Genomic DNA, 14,359 nt, shown 5'->3' on the forward strand with positions numbered 1-14,359 from the left:
TCTCCTAATTCTTCTTGGATTAGAGCTCTACAATTCTATCTTTCCACGAACTCTTCCCTATAAATACAGCCCCAAGTTCGACGTAAACACAACACACAATTATTATTCTGAGTATTGACTCTAAACCCCTAAGCCTAAGCCTCACGCTGCAAAACTGATCACGCGTTCTGTCGCAATCGATCCAAAAATCGAACAGAACGTATCCTGTCCTATAATTTTAGATTCGTTAAATAAAAGGAGAAATAGCAAAGTCAAAGTGGTTAGTTTTCTGAGAACCGTGACGCACCTCTCAAGGGTGCGTCGTAATGTGTCCCTCTTCCATGGTTTAATTGCTTTCCTCGCCCTTTTATGAACTGTTAAACTAATTAAATCTGATTTTCCTATCACACCTAATAAAGATAAAATGTTGGGAAATTGGATTATCATGCTAGGTCCCTTAAAACAATCTAAATCAGATAATCGCGTTCGATCTAGTACTATATGTTGCATATTGTTAAAATCAACTCAGATTAGTTTAATAGTTAATGCATGTCCCTTCAATTATTTATGTTGAGCTAGAAAGGATATCCTGCCTCTGGAGTTATCGAAGAGAGAGTACTCCTCTCGGTAGTTACAGTCCCCCGAACCCTCAATCTCTACCTTGCGGGTGTATGTTGAGAGATCCCCACACCAGGGATCACAAGGGAACCTACGGCCGTCGTGGTCAAACATAATTGCACTCCCTTTATGTCACGATAACCGGGTTTTGTCAGTTTTTCTCATTGTCGTTCAAAACTGAATGGCGACTCCTATATTACTAGTCAATTGGGTGTAAACTCACAGGAAATCCAATTACACTTGATTTGACAAAAAGAAACGTCACACCCACGAGGGACAAGGTCACGCATTAGCCTCGTGCTTTTTCGACCCCCTCACAGTATCATAGCTATTGACAGGTTTTGTAACTTTTTGTCAAGCCCGTGTTATTACTGTTTCCAAAAACATAGTATTGTAGTATGGATTTTAGTCCTCCCACTTTTGGAAGCTACCACACATGTACCATGAAATGTATGATGTGGAGCTATGGTATTGATGCATGTCATACTAATTTACATGTCAATATTCTTCCATAGTTCCAATGTCTTTGTTTATGTAGATGTTTTTCCAGGCTTTATACTATGAAATATGGGTTCTGATGGTTTGTATGCTTTGATTAGCAGAGATATGTTCAACAAATGGCAAGCCCAAAAGTGGTAGACGGGTAAGAAATTTTGCGACATTGAATCCTTCAAATCATCAACATCTTTCTACCGGTAACAGTTTGTTAGTTTCACGGAGTTCCACAAGAGGGGGGGTGAATTGATTTTTTACAGTTTTATAAATTATAAGCGATTAGGAACAGAAACAGTAAATAATGCAAGCAAGATTTAGCGTGGAAAACTCTCTAGTCCCAATAGAGAGGAAAAAACCACGGCCCCTTTGGGGACTTAAACACATTCACTAATTAGGCAAAACAACTCATTTTTTACAAACCTAATCTACTCGGGCCACAATCTATTAACCGCCTCTGATTACAGATGACTAGGAACAACCCCTCGTTGTTCCTTTCTCCCAATGAAACAGTCCCTCAACTGTTTCATCTCACAGCTCTCTCACGAGATCTTCACTCTTGCTATAGTAAGCCTGACTCAGGCTTATCATTCATCAATTCAACTCTTTTAATATATAGAATAAATAACAACTAAGATGAGCACGGAACACAAGACCAAACAACCAATACTGCTATATCTGGGAATTGAATAGGAACAGACTCTAAAAATTAAGACTTTAAAGGTGATACATGAAAGCTCTGGTTTAATGCTAATGAGCCTGATAATTTTACAAGGTGGCCTTTAGGTTTATTTATAGTGATTCTACGATTTACCCTAGTAAACCTAGACTTCCAATTCTAATCAAGTTAGGACTCTTCTAAAGATAGGTTTTTACTAGGATACGATTAAACTTTCAGAGAATTGGATACAACGTTAAACTCTTTCTCATATTAACCTAAAGACTTGTAACTTACCTCAACCTCTGTCAAATATTATCCTTAAGTATAACAGATTTAATTAGAAAGATTAAAACTCTTTTATACCGGTAATCATTTGAATTAAACTTAGGACATTTAGTGACTCTAAGTACCTAGGTGTTAACCTGACTCTTTGAGGGAATTGTTCCCAGACTAAGCAGTATGTTTGGTACATTGGTCTTGTACCTTTGCGTATTCCTCAATTACTTCCTGAGTCTTCACAGAAGCTTGATCATTGATTCATCATTGAGAGCTCCTTGACTTGTTATATCTTTCGATGATGCTTCACGAGCTATTTGGACTTGTTTACTTTCCTTCGAGGCTGCTTCATCTCTTATCTATGCGAGTTATGTGTGACCACAACAACCTTGTCCAGACATTACTTGGAAATAAAATGTGAGCATAATTAAGCTTGTCATCATCAAAACTCAGAAACTAACACAGTCATTGAAGGCTTTTCCATGTTCTTTCATATGCTTTGATTTGTAAACGAAACCCTAATTCTCATCGAAACCCAATTTCTCAACAAACCCTAATTTTTTTTAGTGAACTCTACCAATGATAATTTGCTGGTAATTCAATTGGTTTTTCTTTGTAATCTATTTTTGCTTCAATTATATAACGTTGCAATGAATTCCTGTATTTTTTGAATGAACTCTACCATTGAGAATTTGCTAGTAATTCAATTGGGTTTTCTTTGTAATCTATTTTTGCTTCAATTATATAAATTTAGCAATGAATTCCTGTATTTTTTTCTTATTGCAGTTCAAGGCTTTTCTAGCTATTATTAGTTTGGTGGCGGCGTTCCTAACTTCTTTCCGATTACTTCTATTAGTCTAGCGGCGGTGTTCGTGATTTGTTTCCTGAAATCCCTGCTTCCCTGGCACTCTTCCAGTTCGGGTTGAGGTAATTCCCTTGCTTATAATTCTTCGAATTGCATCAAATTATTTGTAGTCGTATCTTTCAATTGCAATTTTTTTTTGAATAATAATTAGTGACTCTTTATAGATGTGATTATTTATGTTAACTGAAGTGTGCTTGGATTAGAATTTTTTTGTTAGTATTCTGATTAAAGGGGTTACAAGTAACTCTTTGTTTTACTTTTATGATTCTGCAAGATGATTTTTTAATGTATCTGTTTGACTCCGGTGTAATTTGTGTTTTGTATTTCTGACTATTACTACTATGGTTTTAGTGCTAGGATGATGTTGCAGACTTGCAGTCACAATCCCGTTCCTAATTTTGAGCGATTTCAAACCTTGAATCTAAATCCATGTCACTTTTGCTACTATGTTCACTTTCGTGATTATTTCATGTTTTATCGGCTTATAGGAGTGAGATGATTCGAGAGTCAGTTGCACTTCTGCATGCTCTCATAATTCTTGTGTTAGAGCTTGTTCATGTGTTATTTGTTTTGTTAATAATGATATTATTATATATGCCGCTGCATATGAGTATAGAAGTGAATCTTTATTCTTGTAATTTTGGTGGCCTTGGTGTGTCTAATGTTAAGAGGGGGGGGGGGGAATAATTATAGTAAACATTCTTAACTAAAAAATGAGGACAAACCATTATAATGCACTCTAATTAGAGGCTACGGGTATTTATATGGTCTGAGAAGTTCAGATTTACATTTATGAAAAATAGTGAGTTTAGAAATCAATCAAAACATTACAACATTGACCATTGGTTATATTTAGATGCATATACTTGAATAATCACTGAAGCATCTTGTATTCACTCTCTGATATTACTATTATGTGCTGGACTTACTTTCACTGCGCCAAAATTTCGATAGATCGATTTTGTGCTGAATTTTCTTTCTCTGTTTTGAGTTTTGGATATTACAATTTGTGCTGAAATTCCTATAACTACCATGAAATAAAGTTGGGCATTGGATAAAAATTTGATCTTGTAATGTCTGCTACAGTTCTACTGGAAGCAGTGAGGGGAAAGTAAGGCTAAAATTAGTTTCAAGCGCTAATACTTTCTACTCCGTATCATATAATTAGATCATGTAAAATACCAATTCTTTTGTTCTATTATTGCAGTATGATCCTCCACAAGATCCAAATTTATTTATTCACAGAGTTGGACGAACTGCTCGAGTGCTCGCAAGGGGAGTCAGGAACTGCAGTTGTCTTTCATTTATCCAAGGTAGTTTCTAGACTTGAGTTTTCACATAATGATTAAGACTTAAGACTTTGGAGTTAGAATTTCAGTGTTCAAATATTGTTGATTCTTGTGATATACTGATTGTTATACTGTTGTAAAATGTACAGGAGGAAGCATATGTAGAATTTCTGTAGATTAGGAGGGTTCCTCTCCAGGAACGGGAGTGCTCAAATAATGCTCCTGATATTATTCCCCAGGTGGGTGATTCGGCAGTTTGAAGTATTGTTTTGATGAACTTTCATTTTATTGGGGGGATGATTTTTCAACATAAAATGCTCTGGAATTGAAGACATAGTTAGTTGCATACTTGTATGTGTGGTCTTGTTAAACAGAAAATTATTGATACTAAACTAATTTCTCCTCCGTTCTCTTTTGTCAAATCTTATTTCAGATAAGATCTATCGTAAAAAATGACCGTGATGTTATGTAGAAAGGACAAAAATCCTTTGTCTCTTTTGTCCGTGCATATAAGGAGCATCATTGCTCCTTCATTTTTAGGTAATATACTATATACTAGAATTTGACGCCTTGTAATATGTATTTATACAACTTTATTTTTATTTCCATATTGAGCTGCTGACAAATGGAAAATTCGCATCGATTATACGTAGGTGGAAAGTTGGGGATGGGATATGGTTTACTACAGCGTTGATTATAATATTATGGCCTTATATACCAGGTGATTGAGTACGACATTAGTCCTTATATGTTTCTTGCTTCGTCATTGATCAACTAAGTAATCATGGATCTTTTTTGCAGAGTCGTATGTTGCCACAAAGTTGGGCAAGGAACTATCACGACTAATCTTTCTCCTGTTAGGCCGGTCGTGTTTAATTTTCCTGAACTTAGCCATGTAAATTTTTATTTCTTAGCCATGAATTCTATATATGTAACCCACATAAAGTAATTAGTCGTGTTTCTTATCATGTATGGAGTACTGTTTTCATACTTTTAACTATTCCTATAGAGTAATTAGGCTTGTGATTTGTATAGTGTTCCGGGAGATAGTGTTTTCTATTTTGGGATAGCGCACATTCCAACAACTAGTATTTAAAAGATTTAAACCATGCATTTATATACTAGTATTTATATGGTTTGCAAGACCCATCCACAAAGTCTTCGAATTGTGATCATGAATATTATTTAGATCCAAAGAGGGGTAGGTTTAGTGTTGACTCAAACAAAAATAATTATGGTTGAGTTAATTCTTTTTGAAAATGACCCGAATTCAACATCACTTACTCATTGAAGTATAAAATATAGCGTATTAGATTAGGCCTCGTGCACATACGAATATTCAAAAACTGTTATTTGACCATCTTTTTAATAAAATATTTAACTGAAATACAAATTACAATTAAATTCATTTAGAGTAGTTTTAAATCATTTACTCATTATCCGAGCTACTTTAGGACATTCAGTTTCGAGTTTGAATGTGTTCAACAGACGAGGTAGGATACACTGCTGGTGGATATCGGGTTTCCTTCTCATACCCCCAAAAAAAGAAATTGAAAAAAATGGTCCACCCTTAAATAAATGTATAAAAATGTTGTTAATGTTATATACTGTCAACGGTTATATAAGTATTGTCATTATTGTATATATATTGTCATTGTTGTATTAAAATACTGTCAAAATCAGTCAATAAAAAGGAAATGAAATGAAATCGAAAAAGTAAAGGGACCACTTAAAAGAACGAGTAAAAGTGTTGCATATTAAATGAATGGATAAAAGTATGTATACAAAATACGAAGTACTCCGTATTATATAAGCATTGTCCTCATTTGCATAAATACTATTATTGTTGTATTAAAATACTGTCATTGTTGTATTAATTACTGTCATTATTGCCGATACTTAATAATTTGTTTGAATTTTCAACGCATTTGTGAAAAATACTACTTCCTCCGTTTCGAAAATATCGCACCATTTATTTTTTACACTATTCACACTACGACTTTGGTTATTTCTTGTGATTTATACGTAAGGAAATTTTAGTCATGTGGAATCATGTTAGATTCGTATCGATATATATTTTCTAAATATCAATTTTTTATAATTTTTACATGCACAAGGTTTGAGATATTAAGAGTCAAAGTAATGATTAAATGAGTAAAAGTCAACCATTGTTTGATATTTCGAAAACGAAGGAAGTATTTTAACTCTAGAGTCTAGATATAGCCATATAGGGCAAAAATCCGCCAGGCAGCGGTGTATCCTACGTCGTCAATAGACTCTATTTTGTCATGTCTACTTTTGACACAGAAGATGATCGCCATTCGCCAAACAAACTCTTCCGGGTTGTTCTTGGACCCACATAAAAGTTAAGCCCAATCAATCAGCCTTTGTCCAGTTGCGTTAAATCTAAGCCTTATCTGAATCCTTTCCTGTCTATGCCTTGGGCCCCACTCTTATTCTCCCAGAAACTTCGCTTGTTAGATTTCGCTGCCCCCTAAATATGACGTCATTATCCACTTAAAAATCCCTTGCAGTTATCACTAAATACGTCAACTCTCAAACTTCAATCCCAGCCGTTGAGTTAGTATACGTCCCACCGTCGATATATAGCTGGCCGACTTAAAAATAAAAATAAAAATAAACTAATAACCGACATACAAAAATTTCTCTACATATAGGAGCCTCGGTTAAGGTCATTAACATATTAGAAAATCCTTGGTTTTATTTGCAGAAGCAAAACAATCTCTAGAAGGTAAATTTTCGTTCTTTCGATATTCCTTTTTTCTATTTTCTTTAATTATTATTGTGAGTTTTGAATATATATATATGATGTTTTAATCAAAATTGATATTAATTTATTTTGGTGATTATGCTCGAATAATTGAATATATTTTAGCGGGTTGTTAATCTTACCGTGTTGATTTCTTTATATGGGTTCTTTAAATTTTGAGACTATGCTGTTGATTGTTAAAAGTTGTTGTTGTCGATTATTTAGGGCTACAATTATTTAAAAAATATTTATTATGATCATGGTTCGGTATGGTTTTTTCGTGTTAGTTTAATTTGGCATAATTTTTAATAGGTTTTGGTTTGCTGATTGTGATTTTGATTTGTGCTGTCTGAATGAAACCAAAATCAAGAAATTTTAATGATTATGAATTTCATCAACAAATTCAATAGGTTATGGTCGGGATTATAGTTGTTTTATTACCTGATTATGATTTTAATTATGGTTTATTAGATACGAGATTGTTCGTTCGAATCATGTTTTTGGATTTGGGTTTGGTTAATTGATTTCGTTCTTATGCGTATTAGGGTTTTATCCAGTATCTCAATATATGAATATGAGATTGATAGTTAATTGATCATATTATTTGATGAGGTTTTTCAGTTGTTTGTTCTGATATCTGGATGTTTGTGGGAGTTGTAGACTGATTGAATTGTCTGATTACAGATTACGCGGTCACGGATCAAACCTTTTTCTCACCGTTAACAAGTTCTCGACAAGCAAGGTACATGGTTGATCTAGACATCCAGATTCCCGCAACATTTGACCCATTTTTAGACGCCGAGTCGGAGGCTCCTGGGGCGAAAGAGTATGTGCATATTCGTATTCAGCAAAGGAATGGAAAGAAAAGCTTGACGACTGTTCAAGGGCTGAAGAAAGATTTCAGCTACGAAAAGATATTGAAAGATCTCAAGAAAGAGTTTTGCTGTAATGGGAATGTTGTCCAGGACAAGGAGCTAGGGAAGGTTATCCAACTGCAAGGTGATCAGCGCAAGAAGGTTGCCAATTTCCTCACGCAGGCCGGCCTTGTCAAGAAAGATCGGATCAAGATTCATGGTTTTTAAGCCTTGTATTGTATTGTATTGATGAGATACAAACAAGATTTGCTGAATTGTTGTTTTACTTTTCCTATTTGATTTCTGCTTTTGAGTTCCAACTTGATTTCGTTTTTTCCGTGTTGTTGGTTTAATGCATCCATGGATGACATTACTTTGTCATGTATTCAGCTTACTAACTTGTTACTAGTTAATAATAATGGATGCTTTTCTTTATCTGGGTTGGTTCATATGTTTCTTTCGCTTTGTTTTTATGTGAACTCTCAACTCCATAAGATTGTTAAGATCGAGGACAAAACAGAAGTAAAACAACTGAATTCTACTTCGGGTAGAGTTCAATTGATCCAGGTGAACTTGGATGCTCCATTCTTAACCAAATCTTGGTATTTGGCTGCTAAATGTTGATACTCTTTTTAAGTGGTGGTAATGGCACTCATGTCTGACGAAGATGTACTCCCTTCATACCCCTGTTTGATGATGTACTTCCATTCGGAGATAACTTGATTCTAAAAATAATAACTCGATATTTTGGACCTATATATTCTTTAAAAGTTATAATATTTTTTAATTTCTTTTTATTAAAATAAAGAAAAAATGTTTATTTTGTGATTGTGGTTTTTATATTACCTATCATAGCAAATCATTTTTAAGCAGATCGCTTAAATATTGTATTTTTAGAATTATTTTTTCTTTCCCGATCGTATAGCAAGACCAACCTAATTCCTAAAAAAAGAATATTAAAAAGTTTCACTACCCTCACCCCGCTACGGCCCTATCCCTTTAAAAGTTTGACAAAATAATACCCCATCATCAACTAATTAAATAAAAAGTCAATTACTCTATACATTGGATTGAACTTTATGCTGGTCAAACCGTTTCAAGTATTCCAATACGTTGGATTAAACTTTATGCTGGTCAAACCGTTTCAAAGTATTCCAGAATAGAGGGAGGAACTAATAACATGGGCCATAAACTATACGGAGAATGTAAATAGATGCCATTCTTATGATTGAGATTATAAGCTTTTACCGAGTACGGAGCACTTTCGAGGGGAAGCTGATATATATACCCCTTGGGTATGAAATAGTATAAAATATGAACCCCACATGAAATTTAAAAATCTAAACCAATCACAACTCAGGGTATGACACTATTGTATATCCACGGAGTCCCGAGCTTTTTTTGATGACCATCTTTTCCGGACAACCCAAAATAGCTGGAAATTCTATTGTTCTAGACAATGAGCTTGTGAAAAAGTATTTGATTAATAGATAGCTTACAAATGGATTCTCTGAGAGGTTTTGCAGCAAACACATACAAAGTACATATCTCTCCTAGTGATATTTTGTCGCTCAACAGCTAAAACAGCAAGTGACACAACCGAGAGCTATTAGTTTCTCTAAGAGCCAATACATAAATCTCCAAACATGTCAAAAAATTCCCAACTCAAATTTGAAAAAAAAAACATCACTCCCAAGTCCAAAGGGATTTCGTGTATGCACAAACTTTTTACAAAAAAAACTCAACCCCATGTCATGTCCCAATGGTGGGTCTCATTCGACTTAGTCGTTTGATCTACAGAACTACCATGTCTTTCTAACTAACACGGTCCCTTGAACATCACCTTGTTGTAGAAAGCTGGAACGATCATGCTGGATAATAAGTACCATCAAATGAGTTTAGCCCCTGGATTCTGGGTACCACTTCTCATCATTGCAACAAACTCATCAAAATTTATTCTCCCATCCTGCAATATCAAGTAAAACAATGTGTGATTTAAGGCATATTATGGCTAGGAAATCTAGGTAACACAACGGATGGGGAGCATATCTTACGTTGTCAGTGTCTACTTCCACCAATATATCTTTGATGCAGTTCTCATCAGCAATCCCATACTCTCTCATTGCTGCTTCCAGCTCATCTGTGGTGATGAATCTGTCACATTTTGTCAAATTAATAAGTATCAGCAATCCGAGAATGAAATAAAAGAACCCTCATTACAAAAGTAAACAATCAGAACTCTCTGGATGTAAGAGCAGGAACAAATTCTTGTCTGCTTTCAGATAGTGGCTATTGGCTGGAAAATGAACATCTGCTTTTTGGAGACACTTTGAATTTGTGGAAGTTGACAGTGCAACTCTACTTAATGTTCACAGTCTTTTTACGTGTACTTCGTATAAAACTACTTTTGGAATCTGACATTTCTTTAAAGAACTTGGAATTTTTATTGGCAACGAGTGATTTTTCTAAACCGTCTCTCTGAATCAAGTGGGTGGATGAACTCGTGAACATAGAGGACTGATGATAGCTTAAATAAACAATAATGAAGATTAGCCTAAAACACAGCAGGAGAAATGGCAGGGTAAAGGAACAAGACAAGAAAAGAAAAAAGAAAAAAAAAAGCCACTTACCCACTATTATCTTTGTCGAAGAACTGGAATGCTTTGTAAAGTTGGTCATCTCTCTCGAGCCTGTACCTATGCATCGTGGCTGTGATGAACTCGATGTAATCTATTGATCCACTTCCATCTTGATCAGCCTAAAAAGAAAAAATGGAAGTCAGCCAGATAATAAGTGCATGCCATATTGCCATGGCAAAATCTCATTGCTTCTTATATTAAACAAATTTCTTGTCTTACAGCTTCCATTAGTGCCTTCACTTCAGTTTCAGAAAGCTTAGATCCAAGTCGAGCCAATCCCTCCTTCAACTCTTCGTAGGTGATTGTCCCACTGCCATCAGTGTCCATGTTTGCAAACATCTGTTTCAGCCCTTGGATCTCTTCTGCAGGAAGATTCTCAGCAATGACCTATACCCAACAAAAAGAGTTTGATATATTTAAATGCCCTGAAGTTATTGCTGAAATTTTAACAGCTTGTACAATGTTAACAAGTTTAGATACCTTATTGCGTCAGAAGAGAGGGAAAAACAAAGATAGAGAAAGGTTTACAAACCTTCAGCGCGAGCTGCTTGAGCTTGTTCATGACTCTGAATTGCTTCATCCTGGAGAGAACAGCGCCATCTATTGGCTTGTCTGAGGCTTCACCATCCTTGAGCCATGGATGATCTGTAGTGTTGAATTCCGATTATGAGTTCAGGTAAAAAAACAGTATTAAAAAAGGAAAACTACAGTTTAGTAAATGCCCAACAATCTTTAGACAATCACAATTTAAAGAACCCTGAGAAGACATCAAAGTTCGTTGGATGCTTGCCACCTCTATAAATACATACTCGCAACTGAAAATTTCTGGAATAGTCGCATGAAATTTTGGCCTGGCACTGTACAAAGCAAAACCCATCTATTTCATTTAGACGTTCCTTTCTTCCACTCTTATATTATTATCTATTCAGAGATTTCTAAGCCCCGTTTAACTGATTTCATGTATCTGGTGATGCAGAAATGAAATAGTTATTGCAGAGAAGATAGATCCCAAGTTCCTCATCAGCAAACTTGGCCGTGGACATGGAACATTAAACGGTTGATTATAAAATATACTCATCGTATCACTAATTATGAAAAAATATTACATACCAAGAACTTGAGCAGCAGTTACTCTTTTTTTAGGATCTGGTGTCAACATCTTCTTCACTAGGTCCTTGGCACCGTTTGAGATTGATGGCCACGGCTTACTTTCAAAATCAATATGTCCTTGCAGTATAGCATCAAATATCCCTTTCTCCGTTTCTATATCACAAAATGTTCGGAGAAATTAATGAAAGCATCAATAATACAATCTTTGTAAGAAAGTAAAAACACAACTAAGAAATTTTACCAGCCCAAAAGGGTGGAACTCCACTGAGTAAAATGTACAGCATGACTCCGGCACTCCAAATGTCAATCTCCTTACCATACCGACGACGTAACACCTCAGGAGCAACGTAGTAAGCACTACCTACTATATCCCGATAAACTTTACCTGGAAAAAGGATTTACATATCCGAGTCAAACAATCAGATCAATTTTTCACAGCACCACCAATCAGAAGTAAACAACATATGCAAGTATAGAGCTCAAACAAATTGAAAGACCTCCAAGACATCGCTTATAATGTAATGCAACCAAGATCAATCTCGTTAACGGTATTTTTTCACAATTCTCTTCACATCTATTATGTTGAATTCAGGCACTCTCTAATCAACAAATTGCTAAGGCAACTCCATTCTTCATTCAACAAACAATAAAGTCAACTCTACAACTCTAGTCTCTAAATATCTCCAATCAACAAATTGCTAAGATAAGATCACAACGAGTATCGTTGACATTCCCTACAATAATCTATCATGGATCCACAAAATATCCAAAACATCAGCTGAGTTTTGGTCAATGGATCTGGGAAACTACTTGTCCTGCAACTAGCTACCAATTAGGGATTGCAAACATCATATGATCTATAAGCTCAACCATCCATGCACTATTTCTCGAACTAAAGTAAACTAAAACATATAGTGAATAAAAACACATAAAATATAAATCTAGTTCATTTATTATTATACCTTCTTCAATAAACACGGAAAGCCCAAAATCAGTAGCTTTCAAAGCAGCATTCTCATCCTTACTAGATAGCAAGAAATTCTCAGGCTTCAAATCCCTATGCATAACACCCATGAAATGACAAACATGAACAACATTAACAATCTGCCTCAAAATGGTAGCAGCAGCTTTCTCACTGTAATGGCCTTTAGCAATAATCCTGTCAAACAACTCTCCACCAGCACACAACTCCATGACAAGATTGACCGATGTCTTGTCTTCATAAGCCCCCTTAAACTCCACAATGTTAGGCTGACCACTCATATGTTGCATGATCAGAATCTCTCTCTTCATATCCTCCTTATCAGCCCTGGTAACAAGCTTCTTCTTAGAGATTGATTTGCAAGCATATTGTTGACCTGTTTTCTTATCAACACAAAGATAGGTTACCCCAAATTGACCCCTACCCAATTCTTTCCCCAATGTGTAGTGCAACTTCACATCTTCAAAGGGTTTTCCCACAATTGTGTTGGGATCAGTCCTTGGGGCTGGTTTTACTGGGCTTGGGACTCGAACAGGCGGTTGCGCCACCGGTCTTTCTGGTGGCGGCTGCTGCGGATACTGTTGGTTTTGCTCGCCTGCTGATGATCCCTTCGATTGATTTTGCTCATTTTCTGGTCTAGTATACCCATTTTGCTGCCCTTTTGAATCTTTGTCTTTGCTTGCACAAATACCCATTTCTTAGTCTTCCAAACAAACAAAACAATAAAAATACCCAAGTTTAGTTAGGAGATTTGGATCAAATGGCTGTTCAAAGTTGAGCACCAAATTCAACTAATTGGGAAAAAACGAACAAGACCTAGAACCCCAAATGGTGATTTGAAAAGGTTTTCTTTAACGAATTTGTGCACGATTTCATCAATTAAGGAGAAATAAACAAGACCCAAAACCCCAAATGGTGATTTGAACAGGGTTTTTTTGAATTGAGGCACTGATTCGGAAATTAGGGGGCGAATGAACAAGAACCAGAACCCAAAATGGTGATTTGAACAGGGTTTTTGAAAAATTTCGAACTGAATTAAAGGATTTTTTTCAAAAAGTTACGGGATTAAGGAGTAGATCAAGGGATATTGTCTTAAGGAACGAATTGAAAGACAGCTGAAGAATAAAAAGGAAATAGGTGGAGGGATGATTGATGGAGAAATAGTCAGCTGAATCATGTGTTGAAATAATGAAGAGTTGAAAACTTCAGGTAAGTGAAAGCCCTGTCAAATTGGTAGATGAGGAGAGAGAAAATGGGAAGGAAGAAAGTACCTGCAAATGGCTAAAACACGGGCCGGCAGATCGGGCTATTGTATTACAAAGATTTGATGATACTCTGTTTTGCAGCCAGGAATGTGATCTGTTATTGTACGCGGGGTACCCTAACGGTGTTACGGAACTGTTGTTACGCCCTTCGACCAAAAAACGACTTCCCTGAAACCGTAATTATATTACTCCGTATAGGGGTGTCAATTTTCAATTCGACCCAGTGAATTCGATGGGTTGTCCGACCGTTTAGAATCCGAACCGTTTAGAACCCGTCAGTTAAAATTCGAAATTCGATCCGATCCGATTTTATTCAACCCGAATCCGACCCAACCTGTTAGTATTGATCCGATTAAGATCCGAATCCGTTAACAGTCCGATCCGTGACAATCCGAATACATTTAATCCGATCCGAAGCGATCCGAAACCCGTTTATGATCCGATCCGTTTCAATCCGAATCCGTTCCATACCGAGGAATATCCGTTTAATCCGATCCGTTTTTAATCCGTGACCCGTTTAATCCGACCCGTTTCAACCCGTGACCCGTTTAATCCGATC

General features: G+C 35.9%; 2 protein-coding genes across 2 annotated transcripts; one reads left to right on the forward strand and one right to left on the reverse strand.

Moving 5' to 3' along the window:
* The first annotated feature begins 6,772 nt into the window (after window positions 1-6,772).
* LOC110779380 (protein translation factor SUI1 homolog 2) lies at window positions 6,773-8,239 on the forward strand. The gene is made up of 2 exons (XM_021983899.2): window positions 6,773-6,932; window positions 7,635-8,239. Exon 2 carries the CDS (start codon window positions 7,697-7,699, stop codon window positions 8,030-8,032), a length of 336 nt encoding a protein of 111 aa, XP_021839591.1. The 5' UTR covers window positions 6,773-6,932; window positions 7,635-7,696; the 3' UTR covers window positions 8,033-8,239.
* Window positions 8,240-9,269: 1,030 nt separating this feature from the next.
* On the reverse strand, window positions 9,270-13,945 carry LOC110779382 (calcium-dependent protein kinase 33). The gene is made up of 9 exons (XM_021983901.2): window positions 13,807-13,945; window positions 12,516-13,238; window positions 11,795-11,938; window positions 11,554-11,706; window positions 10,976-11,088; window positions 10,663-10,830; window positions 10,435-10,562; window positions 9,859-9,958; window positions 9,270-9,770 (listed from the first exon to the last, which is right to left on the reverse strand). The coding sequence occupies exons 2-9, from the start codon at window positions 13,228-13,230 to the stop codon at window positions 9,693-9,695; spliced, it is 1,599 nt and encodes a 532-aa protein (XP_021839593.1). The 5' UTR covers window positions 13,231-13,238; window positions 13,807-13,945; the 3' UTR covers window positions 9,270-9,692.
* Window positions 13,946-14,359: the final 414 nt, after the last annotated feature.

Source organism: Spinacia oleracea, chromosome 4, assembly GCF_020520425.1.
Source record: "Spinacia oleracea cultivar Varoflay chromosome 4, BTI_SOV_V1, whole genome shotgun sequence".
Taxonomy (NCBI): domain Eukaryota; kingdom Viridiplantae; phylum Streptophyta; class Magnoliopsida; order Caryophyllales; family Amaranthaceae; genus Spinacia; species Spinacia oleracea.